We start from the raw sequence: 24893 nt of genomic DNA, 5'->3' as shown, positions 1-24893 counted from the left end.
GAAACTGTATTATGTTCATAAAAAAAATAATAAAAAATGGCACAGTATCAGGATCAGATCTGTATTTGTCGATACTCAGAATTTTAGTATCGAGATCGGATCAGTTCCAAAAAAATGGTATCGGTGCATCCCTAAGCTAAAGAGTTATTCACGACTAAAAACATACAAAATAAAATGTATATATTTTACATATACATTTTATATGTACAAATACACACATCCATCTATATGTATATAAAATGCTTATTTAAATTTATGTATAAAATATTTATACAGAAGATAAAATTATATAGAAATAGTTTAAAAGTATATACATGTATGTGTGGTGTGTGCATTTATGTACACTTATTTTGCAATATAACTTGTAATATTATGTAAATACGAACTTTATTTTAAATACGACTACATGATTAGTCACGATTAATTGTTAAACCACACTAATTATAATACATCTATAATTGTATATGTAATGTGAATGGTACGCTCACAAGGAAGTGCAGATCCAAACGCGGGTCTATTAAGAATGGTCAGTCAAGCAATGGTCAACAAAGGGGCAAACAGATGTACACAGGAAATCCCAGAGTCGTAGTCGAATACACAGGCGAATGGTCAGGAGGCAGGCAGCAGACAACGGAAATTAACAAAACAACAAAGCAAAGGTCTAACATGGAAAGGCAAGGAAATTGCCGGATAATCTTCACAGTTCAGTATGACAAGACTCATGTAAAAGCAACATGTAAATAAAGGTGAGATATATATATAGTCTTGTAATCAGTGTAGATGAGCAGCAGCTGTGTTTTTATGTGAGTGTTTAGATTATTGTCAGCTGTTGCAGGAGTTGATGAGAGCAAGGGGGTTCTGGGAGTTGTAGTTCGTTCAGCAGTTATCTCCCATATAGAAAACTCTGCTGGTGATTGCAACAAACTACTGTAAGTAAATCGCCAGCGGAAACAGCACCACTGGCAATCTTAACAATATAAATATAATAAAGTATATCATTTAAAATGACGAATATTCATATTAAGTGTATTGTTTATCAAATATATACATAGTAATGTAATATTCTTATTATCGTCATAGTAATCGTTTGATGTAAAATCATCCCGAGATATTTGCATAAAATAATAATAGTGCATTAACGCATTTACAATCTAAAGTTTTACGTTTAATCATTTCTAGTGTTATATAAATTATGTGGTCCATTAATAAGTTTTAAATGTATAGTAAATGCGTAACCATATATTTTTACAATACAATAGATTATCTTAGTAGTTATAGTATGTCATATTTCCAAAAAATATATTATAATTTTTATGTAATTTTAAACTATTAAACTAAAAATATTTAATCATAACAATTGATCATCACTATAATGTTTTTTATTCCAATGTTACTGTATGGTTAATTTAACATCTTAATTTAGCTTGCCATACTGCATTCTGGGATTAAAATCTCTGCAGTTTGAATTTTTTTTCCACAAAAGATGTCAAGGAACAACAGATGAAAGGCAGATTTCTCATCACCCAATATAGCGATTGGCTGTAGGGATGCACAGATATGGAATTTTGGAGGCAGATAGCCTCTCTATTAGCCTTAAATATAAATATTAATTAATCCATGAATAAAGCAACCAAATCTAACATTAACATTAACCAAAATTAACATTAACCATTAAACAAAATTAACATTAACCAAAAACTAAATTTTAATAAATAATAGAGTTAGGCAGCAAGCATGTAGAGTGGTACAGCCAACAGAACTTATATAATTTATCAGCCTATATTATTGGCTTAATTTTGTTTTTGATAGTGTTAACATTAAAAATAGCACCTATCTGCTGATATCAATATGGCCACTGATATACACTTACCGGTTACTTTATTGCGTACACCTAATTAATACTGGGTTGGACCCCCTTTTGCCTTAAGAACTGCCTTAATCCTTCTAGGCATAGATTCAACAAGGTACTGGAAATATTCCTCAGAGATTTTGGTCCATATTGACATGATAGCATTACTCTACAGATTTGTCAGCTGCACATCCATGATACAAATCTCCCGTTTCACCACATCCCAAAGGAGCTCTATTGGATTGAGTTCTGGTGACTGTGAAGGGCATTTGTGTATAGTGAACTCATTGTCATGTTCAAGAAACCAGTCTGAGATTATTTATGCTTCATGACATGGTGCGTTATCTTGCTGGAAGTAGCCATCAGAAGATGAGTACACTGTGGTCATAAAAGGATGGACATGGTCAGCAACAGTACTCAGGTAGTATGGTGTTGGCACGATGCTCAATTGGTGCTAATGGCCCCAAAGTGTGCCAATAAAATATCCCCCACACTAGAGATCTACGCGGGACCAAATTTTGAATCCAGCTCCCGCCCGCACCCGCCAGGTTTTAGCCCGAACCCGACCGCTCCCGCTTATATTAAGAATTTATTGTCCCGCTGCCCGACCCACCCCGTTTTCTGGCCGCCGCGCCCGATCCCGCTAAAGAGCGGGGGAGAACAAAACCGAAAATCCCCCAGCTATACAGTCCAGACAGCCAAGCTGTCTGTATAAACACACACACACAGCACCAAGCACACACACACAGACCAATCTCTCTCTCTCATACGTGCGCGCGCACTATTACCTACCTACCTATTACCACTAATACCAAAAGGTTTTATATAAAGGTATATAAATACTGAGTCGCGCCAGCTCCGGGCCGCAGCGCGCATTACTCTCGGGCCGATTCCGGCGCGGATGCGGCAGCGTCGGCTCGCTTACGGCCGCCACATCTGGCCCGATTGATTCGGGCCGGAATCGGGCAGTGAGTCCACAAGCATCCGGAGTCCGGCAGCCGGAGCCGGGCTGAGTGGTAAGTCTCCGGCAGGCGAGAATCTAGCCGGAACTGGCCCGAGTGTATTTTGCTATCTGGGAAAGCTCTCTCTCTCTCATTCGCGCGCGCGCACTAACATACACACACACAAGCACCAAGCACACACACAGACAAAGCTCGCTCGCTCTCGCTCTCTCTCTCTCTCTCTCTCTCTCTCTCATTCGCATAGCAATATCTGCGATATTGCTAGACAGCCCGCTCCCGTCCCAAATTAAACCCGTTACCGACCGCTCCCGCGATTTATTCGGAAATTTATTCCCGCGCCGCAGAAATCTGGTCGGGTCCTGCGGCGCCCGCGGGAATGCAGACCTCTACCCCACACCAATACACCACCACAAGCCTGAACAGTTGATACGAGGCAGGATGGAGCTATGCCTTTATGTTGTCGAAGCCAAATTCTAACCCTACCATCCGAATGTTGTAGCAGAAATCAAGGCATATCAGACCAGGCATAGTTTTTCTAATCTTCTATTGTCCAATTTTGGTGAGCCTGTGTGAATTGTAGCCTCAGTTTCCTGTTCTTAGCTGACAGGAGTGGCACTGGTGTGTTCTTCTGCTGCTGTAACCTATCTGCCTCAAGGTTGGACATGTTGTTCATTCAGAGATGCTCCTCTGCAGACCTCGATTGTAATGAGTGGTAATTGTTGAGTTACTGTTGCCTTTCTATCAGCTGCAACCAGTTTGGGTATTCTCCTCTGACCTCTGGCATCAACAAGGCATTTACGCCCACAGAACTGCCACTCACTGGACAATTTCTTGTTTTCTAAAGCCTAAAGATGGTTGTGCGTGAAAATCCCAGCAGATCAGCAGTTTCTGAAATACTTAGACCAGCTCGTTAGGCACCAACAACCATGCTGCGTTCAAAGTCACTTAAATCACCTTTCTTCCCCATTCTGATGCTCAGTTTGATCTGCAGCAGTTTGTCTTGACCATGTCTACATGCCTAAGTGCATTGTGTTGCTGCCATGTGAGTGGCTGATTGGAAATTTGTGTTCACGAGCAGTTGGACAGGTGTACCTACAAAAGTGGCCGGTGATTGCATCATGCATCTCCTAATTAGCTGATGCAAATAATCTCACAATCACTAAATGTTGGCCAATTAACCACCATAGTTGTAATTCATCAGTGTATATCAGTAGTCCACTAACTACTTTGCTGACTCTATTTAATGGAGAAAATAAAAAAATCAATACAGAAACATCTTTAGTTTTTATCACCAATGATTGTCATGTAACCATGGCTGCCGAGGCTAAGCAAGACAAACAGTGGCAGTAAAAACCAAATTTTCAGAGGCCTGCTTAGAATTACAAAAAGCCTTCTTTTAATGTGTTGACACTTATCGATACATAAGCAGGGCCGAGTAGCGACCTCAGAAGTTCTCAAGAGAAAACCCTCAGCGCATTGGCTAGGAAACATCATTATCTCTGTAGCCACCGCTTGACAACAGTCCCTAATAGCTTGCACAGAGCTAGCGCAAGGTCACGCTTGTCGCAGTGTGTTTTTCTGTGATGAAAGAGCGCTTTTGAGTGAGTCATCACAGGCGGACGCTGGAGGCTTATTTGCTGCTTTTTTCATAACTTCTCTATTCCCTTGAAGAGGAACTCTTACCCTAGTGTGGGAAACTTGAGTCCCTGTATCTATGTACGTATACCTGTATGGATGGCTTGTTCATTCCCTTGATCGTGTGTTAACTTTAGAAGTGCACCACATCTGATGACATCACTTCCCAGGGCCTTTACGGATAATGATGCTGGCAGTGGCTTTATTTGCATATGCCTCAAGCTAGCGTTGCGGTTTGGGCTTTGGTGGGATCGAGTGTGTTTTATCTGCTTTTGATGGGGGTCCATTTATAGAAGTTCCTCTGCACACACTTATGCCGTCGGCTTGTGCAGATTCAACAGGCCGCAGGTCGCCTTTCTTACTGAAACATCTCATTATTGGCTAGCTTTGCTGTTAGCAACGCTTGGTCAGTGTCTGTGCTTATGTAACAGACCTTCTGTGTGTGCTCTCAGATGATTTTAATAAAAAATGAAGTGATATAGTAAACATTTAGGTCAAAAAACATCTGTTTTATTAACTTTAAGTATGTGCATTCTTAAAACATGACATAATAGCTCTGTTAGCAAACCTAGTAAGGACATAATCCACAGTGCATCAGGAAAGTATTCATAGCGCTTAAATTTTTTCACATTTTTTTAGGTTACTACCTTATTCCAAAATTGATTAAATTCCTTTATTTCCTCAACATTCTACACACATTACTCCATTATGACAATGTCAAAAAAAGATTTTTTTTTTATTTTTTGCAAATTTAATGAAAATAAAAAAGCAGAAAAATCACATGTACAGAAGTATTCACCGCCTATGCCGTGAAGCTCTAAATTGAGCTTAGGTACCTTCTGTTTCCACTGATTTTCTTAAAATGTTTAGCAGCTTAATTGGAGTTCACCTGTGGTAAATTTAGTTGATTGGACATATGAAAAGGACTACACCAGTCTGTATAAGGTTCCAGGGTTGATAGTGCATGTCAACACAAACCAAGCATGAAGACAAAGGAAGTGTCTGTAGACTTCCGAGACAGGATGGTGTTGAGGCACAAGACTGGGGAAGGTTACAGAAAAAAAATTTCCGCTGCTCTGAAAGTTCCAATGAGCACAGTGGCCTCCATCATCCTTAAGTGGATATTCTTGGAACCACAGAGACTCTTTCTAGTGCTGGCCGGCCATCTAAACTGAGTAATGCGGGGGAGAAGGGCCTTAGTCAGGAAGGTGATCAATAACCCGATGGTCACTCTGTCTGAGCTCCAACGTTCTTCTGTGGAGAGAGGAGAACCTTAGAGAAGGACAACCATCTGTGCAACAATCCACTAATCAGGCCTGTAGGGTAGAGTGGCCAGATGGAAGCCACTCCCCGCCTGGAATTGGTCAAAAGGCATCTGAAGGACTCTAAGACCATAAGAAACTTCACTGGTCTGATGAGACTAAAATTGAACTCTTTGTAAGTGAATGTCAGGCGTTACATTTGGAGAAAACCAGGCACCGCTTATCACCAGGCCAATACTATCCCTACAGTGAAGCATGGTGGTGGCAGCACCATGCTGTGGGGATGTTTTTTCTGCTAATAAAAGGAGTCTAATAATTCAGGGGGTTTAATCATTCTGACTTTAACTGTATTTCCATTTAAAATAGGATAAATATATGAACGTGCAGTAGTGTTGTAAATTTCTGGGTGTCCACATACAGCAGTGATGCAGTCGTTTGTTTTGATTTGACAGAATGTTGAACAGACACGTCAGGAGAATTTTTTGCTCGATAGTCAAATTTCATGTGTTTGCTGCAAGTGTGCTGTAAATTCTGCATAATTCGATGCTGCTCAGTAGAAATCCGCCTCTATTTGCACAATTGCATCGCTAACAGAATAAGCATATCTCAGTGAACATTTCACTTTGACTATGGATTGATAGAGCCAATTCGGCCATTATCGGTAAGGGCCGATGAAGGTAATTTGGCCAGGACACCGAAGTTACACCCATAAGCCGCCTTTCCACTGCACACGACATTTGAAATACGCCCCCTTGTGGCAGTCGCACAGAATTTTCAGTTCTGACGTGCACCATGGGAGAGAAGCGGTTCTGGCAGTGTCAAAAATAAAGGAGTGCAAAAGTAAGAGTCTTTATTTTCTGTGCGTGCCATGGTTGAATGAATACTAGAAACTCATAGACCGTTAAAAATAATGGAGCGAATGTGGAGACAATATAAAAACATATATTTTTATTACTTTATTACTTACATTTATGAACAGAATTTTTTATTTTTTTAAATACAGACTTTTTCTGATTCAAAAAATAACCAAATAAAGTAGTATTTTTCATCTCACGCTCACGGACCTGCTTGGACAACACTGCAATACATCACATCTGGTCGGCCTGTCGCATACAGTCTAGTCGCAGGAGTTCAAATATTTCAATGGATCCGCAGCTCAATTCGGATCCAATTTTTCCTCATATGGAGATGATCGGACCTCCACGAAGTTCCCGGACTACTCTCCTTTGGAAATGAATGGCTTCCGGTCTGTCGCTTGTCGTGTGCAGTAGAAAGGAGGCTATACTCTTTACAAGAAGTGCCGTGGAATTTTTAATGACCACAGAGAGTCAGTACCTTAGTCCAACGTCTCATCCGAAAGATCTGAAAGCGCTCACTGACAGTAAAGCGTCCCCCTTCACTTGCGGGACTACTGGGGCATAAGGACTTACACAGACTGCAGGTTGAGCACCCTTCGCCGCTCTTACTAACAGCACATTTGGTGAAGGCTGCTATGGATTATATTTGTTATATATAAAAAATAATTGTGAACTTACCTGTTTCAGATGCTTCACCCCAGTCCAAAGATTAACACCCCAACAACCCTCCCTTACATCTGGTTCACAGGCACCAATATAACGCTTATCTAGAATCCTAAAGACTTCAGATTCTAGTGTGCCTGTTGACCCAAGGGAGTGACAGCTACCTCATTCTCCTCTTGGTCACAGCACCAGTATAACCACTCCAGTTTTGTTCAGTCTGTGAGATTTGATCTGACATTTCTAAGTTGGGAAGCTGGCGCACTAAGGGCCTTGTGCAAGAAGGAGTGAGATTAACCAGTACAGCTCTTACTAGCTGCTCTACAGTTGTCTCGACCCCTTAAACTTTACTCTCAACAGGGTCACAGCACATGTGCAACCCCTTTGGATCAATTCACCTTATTAGAATCGAATTGCCATTTCTACTATGGAAGGCTGACACACTAAGAGGGAAAGAAAAGACTGAAGCCTCGAGTGGATTCTTGAAGCCAGGGAAATGATGAACAGATTTTACTTGTTGGCCTTCATTATACTCACTCCTCAAATCTCACTCCCAACAAGGTCACAGCTTCTGTGTAAGCCTTACATTTTCTGTTGCCCCCGTAGGGTTCAAAGCGGCGTTTTCAGCATGGTAGGCAGGCACACTAACAAGGACATTAAAGACTGCTGTCTCGAGTTTTTCTTTTGAGGCCAGCGAAATGAGGTTTATTGCAGAGCTCATATAGCCTCTGTTAATCTCTCTTCCCCCTTAAACCACACTCTTATCAGGGTCAGGTTACTGATCTAACACTTTTGAATCTATGGGTTTCGAATCTGCATTTTCATGGGATCCAAGTACACTAATATGGACACTAAAGATTGCAGCCTCTAGTGCAGGGGTGCTCAATCCTGTTCCTGGAAATCTACCTTTTTGCAGAGTTCAGCATCTTAACATACCTTGGGCTGTTTCTCAATTCCAAGAGCGCTGAGAACGTGCTCGTGTTCTTGTGGAGACCATTTTTGCCAAGTTACCTCGGAAGAATGAACTCAGGAGACCGTGAGAACAAAGAACGCATCCTCTGAAAAATTAGATGTGTTTTTTCTGATGGTCACCTGACCTTCATGCATTTGTAACAGAAATTTATTTGAACATTACAGCATTGATACAACGATTTATTGTTGTTATTGTTCACAATATATACTATGCATAAAGAGCGTTCAAATATACGTTGCACAATACAAATAAAACAAATTTTAATATGCATTTTAGCAAATAAACACCTTTAATGGGTTTATGCCTTTATAAGGATTTCCATGGTAATGTTTACTTTTAGCGTTTCATGTAGGGACACCCCTAAGACAGATAAGTTATATCTCGAAACTTTAAAAATAAACCTGTAAAGTGCTGTGCTTTCCACCTCCATTATTCAGCCGCAATAACTTCTGGCACTTCTAGAGCGAGTTTGGTTCTCAAGTCTGCATCTATGCATCCTTGATATCAAGAATTCATCTGGGAACGTTCACATGTCCTCTGTTCTTGCTGTTTTGAATTTTGGAACTAAACTTTGGCAGCTTATGATGACATTACATGAGAACACGAGGACACAAGAATGCTGAAGAACACATATTGAGAAAAAGCCTTAGTTTCTTTTAGTTGTTTTTGATCAGGGTTGGAGCTGAACTCTGCAAGACGGTTGATCTCCAGGAACAGAATTGGGCACACCTGCTCTAGTGCACGTCTTGAGACTAGGCTATAAGCTTGCACCAGTGGACTCTGAGTTGCTTAAACTGGAATTTAAAGTCCTATTTAGAGGCTTAGTTAATACTAGCTAATTTGTACTTACTATGTTTGCAGCACATGTTCTTAATCTGTGGGTACAAACAAAACTAAACACTTCTAGAATAAAAATTAAGCTTGCCTGCCACCGACAGACATTTGGCAGGACATCAAGCAAAAAGCTATGAGAAGAGGGAGTTGAAGGAAGTAAGAACTTGAGGCTCTTTATTATCAATCATAAGTTCATCAATGATGGGATTGGGAAGTGGGCCCACTAAGAAACACTCTAATCACTGCTGCTTATACTGGGCAAGTATCTCTTGAGGCAAGGGCAGTGAGGTTTACTTGCACACTTCTTACTAGTTGGCATCTGTTCAACACAGGCTCATTCTGAAAAGGTAGCCCTATATACATTTGTGGAGATTGCGAGTAATGAAGACAGTGCTACGTCCAGCTGCATTTCATTTTTTTAAAAAATGATACGGGGCTGTATGACGCAGTTCCTTTTTGTGCTTACCAGCTGACCGCTTACCTCCGTATGAACGGCTTTTCCACTGTTACCATTTTGTACGGTAGCTCGACACGTATGTAGAGCGGAGTTGACCGCAACCATGGGGTGCAAGTCTGGTAAAAAAACAGTTTCAGAAAGCAGGTATGGCAAAAACAAAAGCTAAAAAATAAAATAAACAAGTAAATAACTGGGGGAAAATGTGGTAAAATAGGGAAAATGTGGTAAAAATCTGGAGGCTTTTCTTTTTATGGATGCCTTTGGTAAACACTGTCAGTTGGGTTTAAGGAAGGGATTGAGCAGGTCAATCAATTCTTTTTATTGGTGCTATTTGTTGAGTTGAGTTTAAGGAAGGGGAAAGGTGGGGGATTAATTGGTCAGTCAGTAAGTCAATCAGTCGACAGCGTCCTATAGTGGATTTACAGCAGCATGCACGAATGGCACTCGCGAGAGAAATTTGAGATCAGAAAAAGCGTACACAATGGCCTCTGGTGGGTTTTCGAAAACAAAAACTGCAAAAAACAGTAGCTCCTGGGACATATTTTGCTTTCTCCAGAAATGTATATAGGGGTATGTAATCAGAATGTGCCTGGGTTGCATCTGTTATACTTATTACCGTACCAAAAACCTATTTCTGTCAAGGCATCAATGTTTTACATACCCCACAGTTTTTAATTCAGCATTTTTAGCATGTGAGGCAGGCGCACCAGCAAACATCATAAAGACCACAGTTTTACCCACTAACTAGGCTACAAATCCTTCATTATGCACCATTGGTTGCATATGTCACCAGAATCCAACTGCGTTCATTACGTACGAATGACTTGCAATTGCTTCCCCATTGCAAATCTCTCAGCATGATCGCCTGTTCAGAAGCCAGCATAATTATGTTTTGTAAGAGAACCAATATGCTTAATAATTAAGCTAATTTATGCGCATACGCACTCTGAGCAAGTGGTAGATGTAAGAGCCATGACATAATGCACTTGGGAGTATGGCGCTTCATGTTTTCTTTTAAACGCGTGTTTAGTATTCTCGTTTTTTTCTTTATTTCTTCATCAGGTGATGTGATCGTCTACATCAATGACATCTGTGTTCTGGGCACCACCCATGCTGATGTGGTGAAGCTTTTCCAGTCGGTCCCCATTGGTCAGAGCGTCACCTTGGTATTGTGTCGAGGTTACCCGCTCCCATATGACCCAGAAGATCCTTCGGCAAGCTCCTCCATGCCCCCTTTGGGCCTGGTGGATCACCCGTTGCTGCTTAATGGAAGGAACAACTATGAAAATTATATGGAGTACATGTCTTTGACTGGCCGCTTGGTACCTGAGCATGGTGAGGGCCTCACCCCGCTTCCCCACCCAGGAGACACCCACCTGGATGGCTCACAACCTCCGTCCTTAACCACCCCAGGACCCCCACCTGACGACAGTGTCTCAATGGCATCATCCTCAGGAGCAACAGCTGGGGCTACGGTGGCCCCGGAGCTTCTGAGTCTCACTATAACCAAAGGTGCAGAGGGTTTCGGCTTTACCATAGCGGACAGTCCTACGGGGCAGAGAGTTAAACAGGTACGCTGAAATCCATAAGCAAACATTGTAATGTAGGGGTCTTCAGTTCAAACAAAATTTTGTCTATATATAGATCAGTGGAAGAAATAGAGGAAATAAATCAAATGGCGTGAATGGCCAGTGTGTTTGTTTTTATGCAATTATGATAGATGAAGTGATTCTAATTAAATAAACTAGAGCCAGTTTATTCTTTTTCCAAACCATGTTTGTTTGTTTTTTTGTTTGTTTTTTTGGTCTTCTGTTGAACACAAAAGATATCTTAAAGAATGTTGATGTCAAGTAGCAATTCAGCTCCCTAGCCAGAGGGGTTCAGGAGGTTTTAAAGACCCACCCCCACTGACAAAGTTCTAGAATTTGTCCCATACATGAGATTATTTGTGTTATTTGGACTGTTATGCTATCATAACTTATCAAAACTTCTGACCAAATACCAAATTCTGACTGAAGAAAGTTGAATGTGCTGGCCAGTTTTTTTATTTGCCTAAAGCTTGATTTATACTTTTGCCTGGCTTTGCATCACGCACCTCTGCTGACTTAATTATTTCAATGATTATAAAGATATTTATAACCATTCAATACAAATTTTATCAAACTTTGATTCATCACTTGCTTTTGCTCATATCTTAGACAGTTTTACCTATTGAAGTTTATTAAAATATTAATGACAACAGAACATGGGTTGCTCTACAAATATATATTTTATGATGGCAAGAATAAAAGCAAAAAAAGCACAATTACTAAAAAAATACAAATTTTCTTTTTTTTTTTTTTTAGATTTTAACCCACTCCACAATTCACACATTACTGTTCTATATTTATGCTAAAAAGGCAATAATGGTCCAACATTCCTGACCATTATCATCAACAAAGCCTAGAAACAGAGCATCAGTATACTGTAAACTGATAGGTTCAAATATTCCTTTCCAGTTATCAAAGAAATACTTCTGTGACTTCATTATAGTTTTATAACTGTTAAATAGTTTTAAATTCAAAATTTTAACAAATACATCAGTGTTAAGCCTATGAATTGTGGAAAAACATTTTTCTGTAATTGTGTACCTGGTGTCCACTTTTGCCATGACCTCTTTTGGTTTTAACAAACTTATCCTTCAGGTTTTTCCAGTCTTTTAAACAAGCTGTCTGTATAAACACAAACACACACACACACACACACACACACAAACATAGACAGCACCAAACAAGCAACACACAGCATCACGCTGCCTTTTATTCACACACATAAACACGCACATACACACACACACACACACAGTTGTTAGACTGCCCGTTACCGACCCCTCCTGCGCTTTATTCGTAAAATTTATTCCCGTGCATCAAGAAATTTGGTCAGCACCTGCAGTACAGCCGCGGGAATGCAGACCTCTATGCAGAAGTATCGCTGTAACAGCCGAGAGTTGAGAAAAAGTCACACCAGCAGGTCAAATGGGCCACAGAGTGAGAGAGAAAGAGAAAGAGAGAAATGGAGTTTACTTTCATTCTCTCAATCACAGTAAAATACAGGCTTCTGCTGTAAATGTTCGCACTCGTCTCCCTCACCATAGTAAGCTATGGTGACATAGTGCAAATGAGATAAATGACGTCAGTCATTACATTATAACTGGTTATGATTATTACTGAACCGATACCGAATTATCTGCATCTGCAACACGTTGCCGAAGAAACAATTCATTTTGACACCCTACTCCTTTCCCATGGCTGTTGCAATTTCTAGCCAAGAAATATTGATCATCTGGTTATCTCTATGATCACGGATCATGAAGTTGTCTGTACTGGTGTACCTGTTTCAGACAAAATCTCTTTAAAGTGTTTCATACTCAAATCAAATGCGGTGCCATGCTCACTGTTCGCTCGAGTTTTAAAAAAAAAAATCATGCAGTCTGCTGGGTGTAATCATGTCGCGCACACCCAAAACGAACCTCCGCAAACTCCGCGATGACGTCACATTTGCCACGCACACTCAAGCAGACGCGTTGAGTATAAACCAGGCTTGATAATTGACAGTAGACTACAGGTTTTAATTTAAAACTTCAAGAGATTCTGACAAGCTATTAAAACAAAAAGTGCTTAAAGTGTCATTAACCTGCAGTATTTAAACCTTATAATTAAACAAAAATTTAGGCGAATAACTGCAAAAAATCTCCACTTTTTAAGAAAAAAGAACCACCACTTTCACCTTACGGGCCTGCAATTTACTGCCACTGTATTTTTTTGCCATCTTTAAATTCAACGCTTACCTGTTTCTTTCAGATTTAATTATTTTCTTTACTGTCCTACCGACAAAAAATTGTTTAAAATTATTTGAGGGACAGTAAATGAGTTTAGGGTAAAGGTCAGGTTCTGTAACTACAGAAGTGTCAAGCTTTAAATATTTTTTATTAATTGGTCATTTTTGAGCAAGATGCTAATGGTCTAACCCGACTCAATGATTCATGCTAAGCTAAAAGCGTTCCCGCCTGACCCAAAGATCAGCTGAGTGGTAAAAGCTAAACTTAAATTGTAAATCTCAACTTTTAAACTTTAGGGGTCTTGTAAAATCTAAAAAGTAGAGGGTTCCTTTAAGGATATTAAATGGTTGGTATGTATTGTCTTAATGTTCATATGCTTATGAAGTATAAAATACAGTACATCCTTACTGATTTTGATCTATTTTGATCAGGTTCTGGAGCCGCAGGGTTGTCCGGGGTTGTGTGAAGGAGACTTGATAGTGGAGATTAATCAGAAGTGTCTCCAGGGACTGAACCACACACAGGTGGTGCAGCTGCTCAAGGACTGTCCAGTGGGAACAGAGGCTACGCTTGTCATTCAGAGAGGAACCACAGCAGGTGCGCACATTTACACCCTTCATTTCTAAAACCAAGTTCAGCAAAAACTTGCTGAAGGTGGCCTCGAATCTACGTCACGCATAGTCGAAACGAAACGTTCACCAAGATATGCTAATTTTGTTAGCATTTACTTAGACTCATGTCTTTTTTAGCAAGAAATTAATACATTTCAGCATAGCCATTAACAATATGTAATAAACCTGAACCCATACCGCAGCACAATAAAGAAAACACATTGATATTAGGTTTAGGTGAGGATGTTGTTCAGTACTAGTAGCAATTGAGTAGATTTTCCTCACATTGCTCAGGTACTGTAACTATTTAAAGATAACAAAACATCCATTTGTGTTTGAAAAGTTCCTTTAAAGTAAGTTTTAGCTGAAATTATGATAGTAACTTTCTGTACTTCAGCGCTTCACTCTTTTCTCTAAGCTCTAAGCTGAACTTGAAGTTAAATTTGCCTTAAGCTTTGATTCGGCAAGATTTTGAAATAAGAGGAGCGAAACACTCCTATTACAGAGTCCTAGATGTACTTTGCTCTACATCTCTATTCCTCAGCCTCAAACTGTTTTCTTTCAGAATATCTGAAGCTGATGAGCTGTTTTTGGGCAATTTTAGCAAAAGCCTTCGCAAGATTGCACACTGTATCATCTCTTGGCAAGAGCTGGTGACAGTTATTAGCATATTCAGACCGAAGCCAAGCTAATCTACTAATTCCATGCGAGTCCACTTATCGGAGCGCTTACTTTCATTAAAATGTCCTTGCAGAATGTAATATTTTATCACCCTTCTTAATTAGGATATTCTTAGAATTAAAATTAATGAGATCATTAATAGAAAACTATCTTGAAGAACGCTACAGTGTGTATGTTTTCTCAAAGCGAGACATTACAGGCAAACATATATGTCAGTTTTGGGCTTTTTGGCTTTTCATGAAGGGATTTTACAAGTCTAATGGAAGGAAAACATCCAAGATACACTTTTAAGTGTTTTGTCTCACTTCATCAATCTGCATCAGTGGATTTCATTCACAATATATGGATGGTTGACATTGCATTTAAATGGTTGAACGTTTCTTTAGACATTTTGTTACAAAAACTGCTGCTATTATATATATATTTTTTTTTACATAAAATCGTTATTAAGGGCTAATTTCACAATTGTCTATTTTAGTAAACGGCAATAATTGTTTTCACCCGTATTCTTCCAAAAACATAGGAACTAAAACCATTAAATCCATGTCCTCGTGTGTGATACTTTGCTAATTTTGGTCCTACTTTATATTAAGTGGCCTTAACTAACATGCATTTAAACTAAAATTAATCATTTGCTACAATGTACTTATTGCTCTCTAACCCTACCCATATCCCACCTCAAGAGCACCAGAAGTATTGATGTGAGTACCTACTGTAGTAGTTTTAAGGCCAGTGGAACACTATTTTAAATTGTACAATTCCATAAGTGCACTTTATAATTTGGTTGGTTGTCCTTTGTTGTGATAGCAATATTAATTATAATTTCATATATATTCAAATGAATTTAATGAATTTAAAGGGCACCTATAATGAAAATCAACTTTTGTAGGCTTTTTAAACAGAACTGTGTATACAGTGGGTCCACAATCATATTGGAGTGTTATAAACCCAACAAGGCTCTTTTTGTTTAATTTCCTGACGTTAAAATAGGCCCCAAATCCCTGTGATTTTGAGGCCAACCGCAACGTGATTGACACCTACAACGTAGGAGTGCAGTTTTCCCTGACCACTGAATTGATTGACAGATGACATGTCAACAAAATGACATGTTTACACATGTCCAAAGTACATTTTTTCAAAGAAACTGGGATTAAAATATCTGTTCCAACTCTCTCTGATCAGCTGTACCTCAATTTTGAACTTTAAAACATTTTTTAAAACTGCTTGTTTTAAAACTGCGTGTTTGTAATAAAGTCTGTATTTTAGCGATGTATACCATATTTCAAAGGAGGTAGAAAATAACCACATACTGTATGTTGGGCACGGTCCTTATATCATGAAAAGGGCCAAGTTTGAATTAAACTGTCATAGTAATTATATTGTTGCTGTGGTCTGACACAACTGTATTATTAAACAAATTATTTAAGTGGCTTCAGTTTTCTACGCTATAATATACACCATTACAATGCACCACAGTTTATACTAACGTTATTTTTTACAGTTTAAAAGTTTACTTTACTACAGTATTCTGTACTGAGTATTCTGTACTGTACTGAGTTGTACACATTGTACACTGTGATTCAAAAACATGTTTGTTATAAATTACTATAAAAAATTTTCCCCACGCGGATCTTCCAGACATCACAAAATAACAGATGAAAGTATATAAATGCGTGTCACATGGTCTACGTTATTATTTATTTATTTATTTTTTTAAACTACATTATTATTTATTTTTTATGAGTTGTTATCTTGATGTTCACGTTCAGTTGTTTATTACTGTTATTGTTATATAAACGCCAGTAAAGATTGGATTGTTGCAAAACAAGACAGAGATTTAATTGCATCGATTATATTACGTTACGTTATTTATATTCTCCTGGATTTTGTAAGTTTGGTGGAGGTTGTATCATATTTTTTATAACACATTATTATACACCTGTATATAATTTTTATTAGTGCTGTCAAATGAATTAATGCGTTAAAAAAAAAACTTGTACACATGGATGTATTGAAAAAATGTTTATTAAATGCCGCCTTTTTTGTGTTTTTCAGCTAGTTTCTTGAACTTCCACCCTTTTTGAGCTAAAGATTTTAGAAATAAACAACATAAAGCAGGAAGATTTAATGTTCTAATAGCATTAGTAGAAGAATCACTTGCTGCCCTCATGCATCATGTAAAAAAAAAAAACATGATCACCATAATGTGTAACATAATGTGTGTGTGTGTGTGTACTGCAAACGGCATTTGTGTGTGACTCATCATTTCAGAAAGGCTTGAATAAACTCGAATATAAACTCAAACGCAAATACATGAAATAAACTTTTTTTTTAACTTGTGACTAGAATTATTTCAGCTTTATCCATGTCCGTTTCTATCACTGACTGCTGTTTATCTGATGTAACGCATGAGAAGCAGACCTGCATGTCGGTGCAGCTCATTTGGAATTAAAGCCCCAGGCTACAAAATTGCCTAAGTTGTCCTTAGACATCGAAATGGGCAGATTCTACATGATATAATAAATAATCTGATGGGTATTTTGAGCTGAAACTTTACAGACACATTCTGCAGACACCAAAGCGTACTCACACTATATACAGTTGAACAGACCCAAAGCACGCTTGTCTCCCCTCCCGTCTCCCCCGACGGCCTGCACTTACATTAGTTTCGGGTCTGTGCACGCTTACATCATCGATGATGCGCTGTTCAATTAGTGCCCTCGCTCAGCACAGTGGAGATTTCTTCAGTTGTTTGGGATGCAGTGAAACACAGTCAAATATTTCACCGAACAGATCAGCCACTTTTGACGCTCTTTAAACAATCATAAAGTCCTCATGCTTCTGGAATGATGAGGTTTGCTGAAGGTGCAGCTGTCGTGCAGTGAGGGGTTTGCATCTTTAATAAATTACGACAGTTTGACTTTATTGAACAGTAAGAATGATTAATTACTCCATATGAAACAGTCCCTTAAAAGTCACGTCTCTTCTTCAGTTTCAGGCTCTGGCGCGTTTTGCACTCACACACAAGCGTACTGCCCCAAAGCCCGGCTGAACCATGCCTGAGCCCGATTCAGAGCACTCACACTTCTTAAACGATCTGGGAAACGGGCCTGGGCATGGTTCGGATAACATAGTGCGAGTACCCTTATCCTACATCTTGTTAAAGAGGTAAAATAGGCGCCCTTTAAGAATCCAACAATGAAGATAAATCATTCTCACGCTATTTGTAAATTATAAGAGTTGTAAGAGTTGTTTTTCTTAATGTTTGTCATGTCACACTATATGATGTATTTAAGGTACAGTTCTGTAAAAATATTCAAAATAAAAGTAAGTAAATTGATAAAATTACTGACCCCTTATATTTTCTCATCAGACTACATCAATATTTTTCACTGCCTATTTGTCAACTACCCATATATTTTTAAAGGCCATTTTCTCAAAAGTAGTTTTAAGAGTCATAAATCTCCACTTCAGCAGCCCCTACGTACACCAAACTGTACATTTGTGTTCACATCTGTATTATTAAGGGTTTTTTAAATAAGATGTTCATACATATATTTTTTTGGATTATATACAACATTTTATTCTACTAAAATGGTGTTTTTTCCTGGCTGTTTGCAGTATTTTGAATAATGAAACGATTAAACATCTGATTCTATTATGCCAAAAAAAATTAGCCTGCCATCTTCCAATATTCAGATTTGCAAATTAGTGCATATTTAATTATATAACTGTATTATTTGCATGTTTAAACACGTAATTTATAAAATCCAAAAATTTATGCATATTTCAATGTACATAATTAACTGCTTGTCCATTTTTGTAAACCACTATCAATCAAATAATTACATCCACACTTCCTGCCAGTTATGCCATGCGTCTGTTCTCACCTCCTCTTCATGTTTCATAACTATATTGAAGGCTACGGTCTTAAAGGACCTCTCAGAAAACACTGGGAGGTCTCTTGTAGCGGAGCGAAAGACGGTCCCGCGTGACTCACTGGATAAGTGCGAGACCATTCAGTTTTCGCTCCGGCGTTCTGCCAAAAGCCTGGTCAGTGGCGGCCATGTTCACAGCTCTGCTCCCCAGTTCTCTAATTAAAGCCCGACTCCCACACTGAGCTGCCGGTGAGGAACAGACTGGCCAATCAAAAGGCAAAGTAGAGGAATGGGGGAGGGGTGATCAGGAATCTAGCCAATCAGAGCATGTTGCTTCACAGCAGGTAGCGCTGAGGGAATACTCTGAAATAAATGCTGATTGAGAAGACGTTAATTTATTCCCAGTGACGCGAACTGTTTATATTACCATAATTTGCATGCATTTACATGAATAGGTCTATTTATAGCAGCAGGATGAATGGGCAAGTAAATGTCAAGGCGAGCATAATTCTAGAACGGAAACAAGAGCGAGCGTCCAGAATACTTTTAGAGAGATGTGTCATTAATAACATTAATAATATACAATCTTATATTAGTCTTTGGTTAGGGTTGGAGATATTAACAAAAAAAGTTTGATTATTAAAATAGATTAATTAAATAAAGCTAAACAAAATAGTTAATAATTAAAGTGTTTTTTGTGATTAGTTTTTTATTTATTTAAACAGGGTAGCATAAAGCAAGGATGAAAGTACAGATATTTAAAGAAAAATGCATACAGTAAATATAAGGATTTAAAAGAAATACATCATACAGTTAACCAACTGCAGCAAGTGATTATATAGAGTGATGCATCTTCCATGTTCAAAATTCATTTTAAAGCTTGCGCTGTTTATGTTATTTGTAAACCTAGTTTTAAAATGCATTTCACTTCTTGTTCTTGCTTGATTATTTAAAATAATAATCATATTAGCCTACGTTTTAATCAATTATGGCCTTTTTTTAAAATGTACACTGAGAATTCTAATGAAAGTCTATGAAGGTGGTGCATTTTACAGCAGCAATGCAATTTTTGGCACAACATCGGGAATGCAGTCAGATGATGAAGGTGATCAATGTTGATATTTTATTTGAGGTGTCAGTGCAGAAATAAACAAAACAATAGGCCTAATACAAAATATAAGATTAAAATATGGAAAAAATATCAGATGGTAATTTCAGTCTATTTTTCTAATGGATAGGCTAAACAGCACTAGGTAATATTTCAGCATTCTTTCATACTTATATTCGACATGAAAAGCACATTTGCTAGTAGAAATGACATCCTGCCCTACTCGTCATTCTCTCTTCATCTAGCGGTACATATGGCTATTACACAATCATAATACACTGTGATAAAGCCTGGTTTGTTAGTTTATTGGTTAGTTAATAAATCCAGATTTCATTATAGTTTCCACTTCTAAATCTTTCAGTGTTTTTCTACCTTATTAGTGCAGCAGTCGGAGCACAAATCCACTGTCCATCTTTCTCTCAGCAGTTCTTTTGTCAGGATTATTGACATCTTAGGGAGGACTGGACAGGCAGGTGCAAGGTGATAACTATACTCCTCTGACTTCCCGGTTTGTCAGAAATATCATCAGGGCCGTGGCATTTCAACAGTGTCGACAGCTCTCTTACATCCTGACTCTTTTTCCATTCAGGTCTTGCTATACTCTGATCTGACAGTCACCGCGAATCCCCTATGAATCACCTTTCAGACTTAACCTGAGAAGGACTCGAGACACAAGTGAAAGCTAAGAACACAAGGTGCACTGCATTAGCACTTTTTCCACTGATGCCATCGACAAAACATGGCATTGCGGTTCTATACTCTTAACATTTTTCAAGTGTTGTTTAGTGATTAACGCAATTAGAAAAATAAGTGAAACATTCTTGAAGCCTTGCATGAAAGCCAGACTGAAGTGTTCTGGTCTTAATTGTCCATATGGCATCTTTTGTGATGTACTTGGGGAGAAAGAGTACTTATAGAGTGGCACGACTGTGCGTATTTGCTGGAGGCTTTATAATTAGCCCTTCACTGCCAAGTCATGTACTAGTCATATAACGTTTAATGTAATCCTGTTAGTATAAGCAAGCATAAAGATGTTTTGCCCGTTTGCCTTATGCTACATATGTTTAAATACGCAGATGTACAGCCAACTGAAATATCTAGCCGTGTCAATATCAGGCAGAAGGTACTGGCTTCATCACAGTCTTAACTGGCCATATGCTAACTTTTTGGTTCATCCCCAACACACACACACACACACACAAACACACACACATTCTGATCTATGTAGAATTTGAACCAGTGACTCTTACATGGGAGTCGGGTGCACTAACAAGGACACTAAAGACAAATTTGTGTTCAAGTCCATTACACACACATGCACACCAAACCGCACTTTCAACCGGGTCACGACACCCGGCACTACTAGTACTACTCAACATGTTAAAAGTGTGATTGCAGCAACTATTTCTGCATGGAAGGTGGCCAAACTAATATAAAATAACTGTAAAGATGGCTGTATTCAGCATCTGTTTTTAGTACAGATCTTGAAGCTAGGGGAGTGAGAGTTTACTTGCTTGTTTGCCTTTGTTATACTCATTCCTCCCCAGAAAAAAAAACAAAAAAACTCACTTTTATCAAGGTCATGGCACTAATGTGGCCCCTCTGGTTCTACATGGCACAATCCAAGCAGTATTAGACCTGCAAATCTAATGTGGGAAGCAGGTGCACTAGCAATGATGTTAAAGACAGCAGTCTCCAGTCAAGTCCATTTCCCCCTTTAACTTATCTGTGTCTGGGTCATGGCACCAATTTTACAACTCTGGTTGTAGTTTACCTGATATGAGTGGAAATCCAACAAAGTTTTCAACATGGAAAGAGGGCATACTAACAAGGATTCTAAAAAGTGCACCAGCAAGGATGTTAAAGACAGCAGTCTCAAGTCAAGTCCATTACACTTACCCCCTAAACCTCATTCGTATCTGGGTCATGGCACCAATTTAACAACTCTGGTTGTAATTTACCTGATATGAGTGGGATTCCAACAAAGATTTCAACATGGAAGGAGGGCACACTAACAAGGATTTTAAATAGTGCACTAGCAAGGATGTAAAAAAACAGCAGTCTCTATTCAAGTCCATTACACTTACCCCCCTAAACCTTTTTCATATCCAGGTCACGGCACCAATTTAACCCCTCTGGTTGTACTTGACCTGATATGAGTGGGATTCTCACAATGATTTCAGTATGGAAGGAGGGCACACTAACAAGGCAACCTGCAAACAGGCTAAAGACAGCATCCTCTAGTCAAGTCAAGTCCAATAGTCACCCACCTAAACCTCACTCTCATCCGGTTCATGGCACCAAGGCAACCCATCTTATTCTATGTGATCTAAAACCAGTAGGATGTTTTTTCACATTGAAGGTGGGCACAGTAACAAAGACATTAAAGACCACAGCCTCCAGCATCTGTCATTAGTATTACTTTTGATAATAGGGAAGTTAGTTTTGCTTGCTCAGCTCTTATTAGTCTTCCTTTGTTATATTAATCACTCCTTAGTTTCATCCGGGTCACGGCACCAACAAAATTCCTTTAGTTCAGTTAAACCTATGAGTGGAATTTGAATAACTGTGTGAGTGAATTAGTTTAATGAATCAATTTTGCTTCATTTGTGAATGAATCAACTCACTCATTATCATCACCATGTCTGATGGTTTTAGTTTAATATTTAATACCTTCTAATAAGAAATAAATAAAATAAAAAGTATTATCAATATCGGTCAAATTGTAAATGCATTCAGGACTTGTCTGAGCATAATTGTATGTAGGTGAAAATGATCCTTGAAAGGTATTTAAGGATGCCGATATTAGCCTATGAATCTATCAAATCTGAAATAATCCCTGAAAGTATTGAGGTATCGTTTGTTTGCCAATATTGCACACACCTAGCATGCTGTATTAATTTTTATTTCTTCAGGTTATAAACCAGTCTTAAAAGCCTTAAATTTGACTTTTAAAAATGTGCTTCAACCCTGTTTTTATGCATACCCTGTAGCAAAGACTGAATATAGTGCAGGTGATTGAAAGAATCAGGTATGAGACCAAGAAATGAAAAGTCATAACTCATTATTCTCACAGCTCCTCTAGTCATGGTTTAATTAGATTGCAGATGAATCTTAAAAAAAAACTTTTTAATATCCCAGCCATTTCATACATGCACATCATCCATTTTATTATATGGACAACATAATACAGAAAAATAGTATTATGGAAATTTTTTGCACAATATGAGAAGTGAAATTTGTCAATTTAGAAGTTACTTACACTTGATCTAAACTTTAATAATATGCAGAATCAAAATAAATATTTATTTCAAATTTATTTTATTAGGTTTTTTTTATATGGAATATCAACCATAACATGGTCATTTTATAATTATCCTTCCATGTTAATGTTTACCCTACCCCAACCCCGATTGAACATTTCCCTCCCTCAAAAGCCTCTAACTTTCCATTGAGAAAGAAAAAAAAGTAATAATAAATAAATAATAATAACAATAAATAAATAAAAACAAATAATAATAATAATAATTAAAAATAAATAAATAAAAATAAATAAGATGAAAATAAATAGATAATCCAGTAGATAATCTAAAAAGGGGCACCACAACTTGTCAAAGGTCCTTAAAGAACCAGTAAGTGATAGTCTAATCTTTTCCAATTTAATATTAGTAAACACTTTATTTATCCGTTCATCAAAAGATGGGGGAGAGGCATATTTCCACTTTAAAAGGATGAGACGTCTCGCTATTAAAGTAGTAAAAGCTAAAGCCTTCTGGACCATTACTGAAAGGTTGGTATCTACTGCCAACTCAAAAATGGCCAAGAGTTGATTTGTATCCAGATCTATGTTGAATGCATCTTGCAGAGTTTTAAATATTTTAGTCCAATAATCAAATAATTTAGGGCATTCCCACAACATATGGATGAGATCTGCTGGTGAATGTTTGCACCTATTACATGCATCGCTGAGAGAGGGGTATATTTTAGCAAGTCTAGCGTTAGTGTAGTAGACCCTGTGTAGAATCTTACATTGTATAAGCCCATGTCTTGCACATATAGAAGAGGTATGTGTGAGCTCAAGAATATGCTCCCAGTGTTCATCAGAGAACTCAAAACCTAAGTTCTCTTCCCAAGCACCTCTTGCTTGATTTGCAGAGCTTGGATTGATATTGTGATTCAGGTTATAAATGGTAGAAATGCAATGTTTTGAGTGTGGTTCAAGCTTTAATAAATAATCTAATGGAGATTCAGGAGGTTGATTTGGAAAATGAGGGAACAGTTTTTGCACAAAGTGTCTGATTTGAAAAAAAAACAAAATAAGTGTGAATTAGGTAGTTCAAATCTTTTAGACAGGTTATTAAAGGATGAGAAAATGCCACTCTCATAGAGGTCATCAATTGTTTTTATGTCCTTATCAAACCACATTCTGAAAGGTGCATCCGTATTAGATTGACATAGGTTTAGACAGTGGTTTTTAAAAATTGGAGAAAGGATGGAGGACCTATGTAAACCTGTGTGTTTCCTAAATTGAGCAAAATAAATATTTAAACATTATTTAATTTAAAAATATTGTCACGAATCTTAACTACTACACTAATTGGAAATACATATTTTTAAAAAAAAGATGGCAGAGAATTGAGATTATTATCTAATTCATTTAAATATCTAATTTAAACTGGAGGGGCTCTGGTTTCGGGACCACAGGATTTCATCTCTGTTATTTGCAGACAATGATGTTCTGTTGGCTTCATCCAACATGGACCTTTAGCATGCACTGCCAGTTTGGTGCTGAGTGTGACGCGGCTGGGATGAGAATCAACACCTCCAAGTTCAAGGTCATGGTGCTCCACCGGAAAAAGGTGGCTTGCCATCACCAGGTTGGAGGAAAGTCCTTACCCCAGGTGGAGGAGTTTCTTGTATCCTGTTTCTTGTTCTTCGTGTATCTTGTGGTTTCGTTCACGAGTAAGGGAAGGATGAAATGTGAGATTGACAGGCGGATCAGCAGCGGCAGCAGAAATTCGGTTGATGTACCGGTACATTGCGGTAAAGAAGGAGCTGAGACGGAAGACAAAACTCTTGATTTACTGGTCAATCTATGTTCCTACTCTTATCTATAGTCATGAGCTTTGGGTCTTGACTGAAAGGACAAGATCTTGGATACAAGCGGCCGAACTGAGTTTCCTTGGCAGGATAGGGTGAGGAGTAGAGCCGCTGCTTCTCCACATCGAGAGAAGTCAGCTGAGGTGGCTCGGGCATCTGTTTTGGATGCCTCCTGGATGTCTACCTAAGAAGGTGTTCCAGGCATGTCC

General features: G+C 38.4%; 1 protein-coding gene across 27 annotated transcripts in view; it reads left to right on the top strand.

Annotated features, from left to right (window-relative positions):
• magi2b (membrane associated guanylate kinase, WW and PDZ domain containing 2b) overlaps positions 1 to 24893 on the top strand; it is a 235921-nt gene that overhangs the window by 149111 nt on the left and 61917 nt on the right. For all 27 annotated transcript variants that reach the window (XR_012400395.1, XR_012400394.1, XR_012400396.1 and 24 more), the window contains 2 exons: positions 10552 to 11060; positions 13738 to 13903. Coding sequence is in view for 24 of the 27 variants with exons in the window: in XM_073943139.1 (XP_073799240.1) it covers positions 10552 to 11060; positions 13738 to 13903 (675 nt within the window). In the remaining 3 variants the exon portion in view is untranslated. The remainder of the gene's footprint in view (positions 1 to 10551; positions 11061 to 13737; positions 13904 to 24893) is intronic.

The sequence above is a fragment of the Danio rerio genome, chromosome 25, assembly GCF_049306965.1.
Source record: "Danio rerio strain Tuebingen ecotype United States chromosome 25, GRCz12tu, whole genome shotgun sequence".
Lineage (NCBI taxonomy): Eukaryota > Metazoa > Chordata > Actinopteri > Cypriniformes > Danionidae > Danio > Danio rerio.
This window is presented reverse-complemented; position numbering and strand designations above follow the sequence as displayed.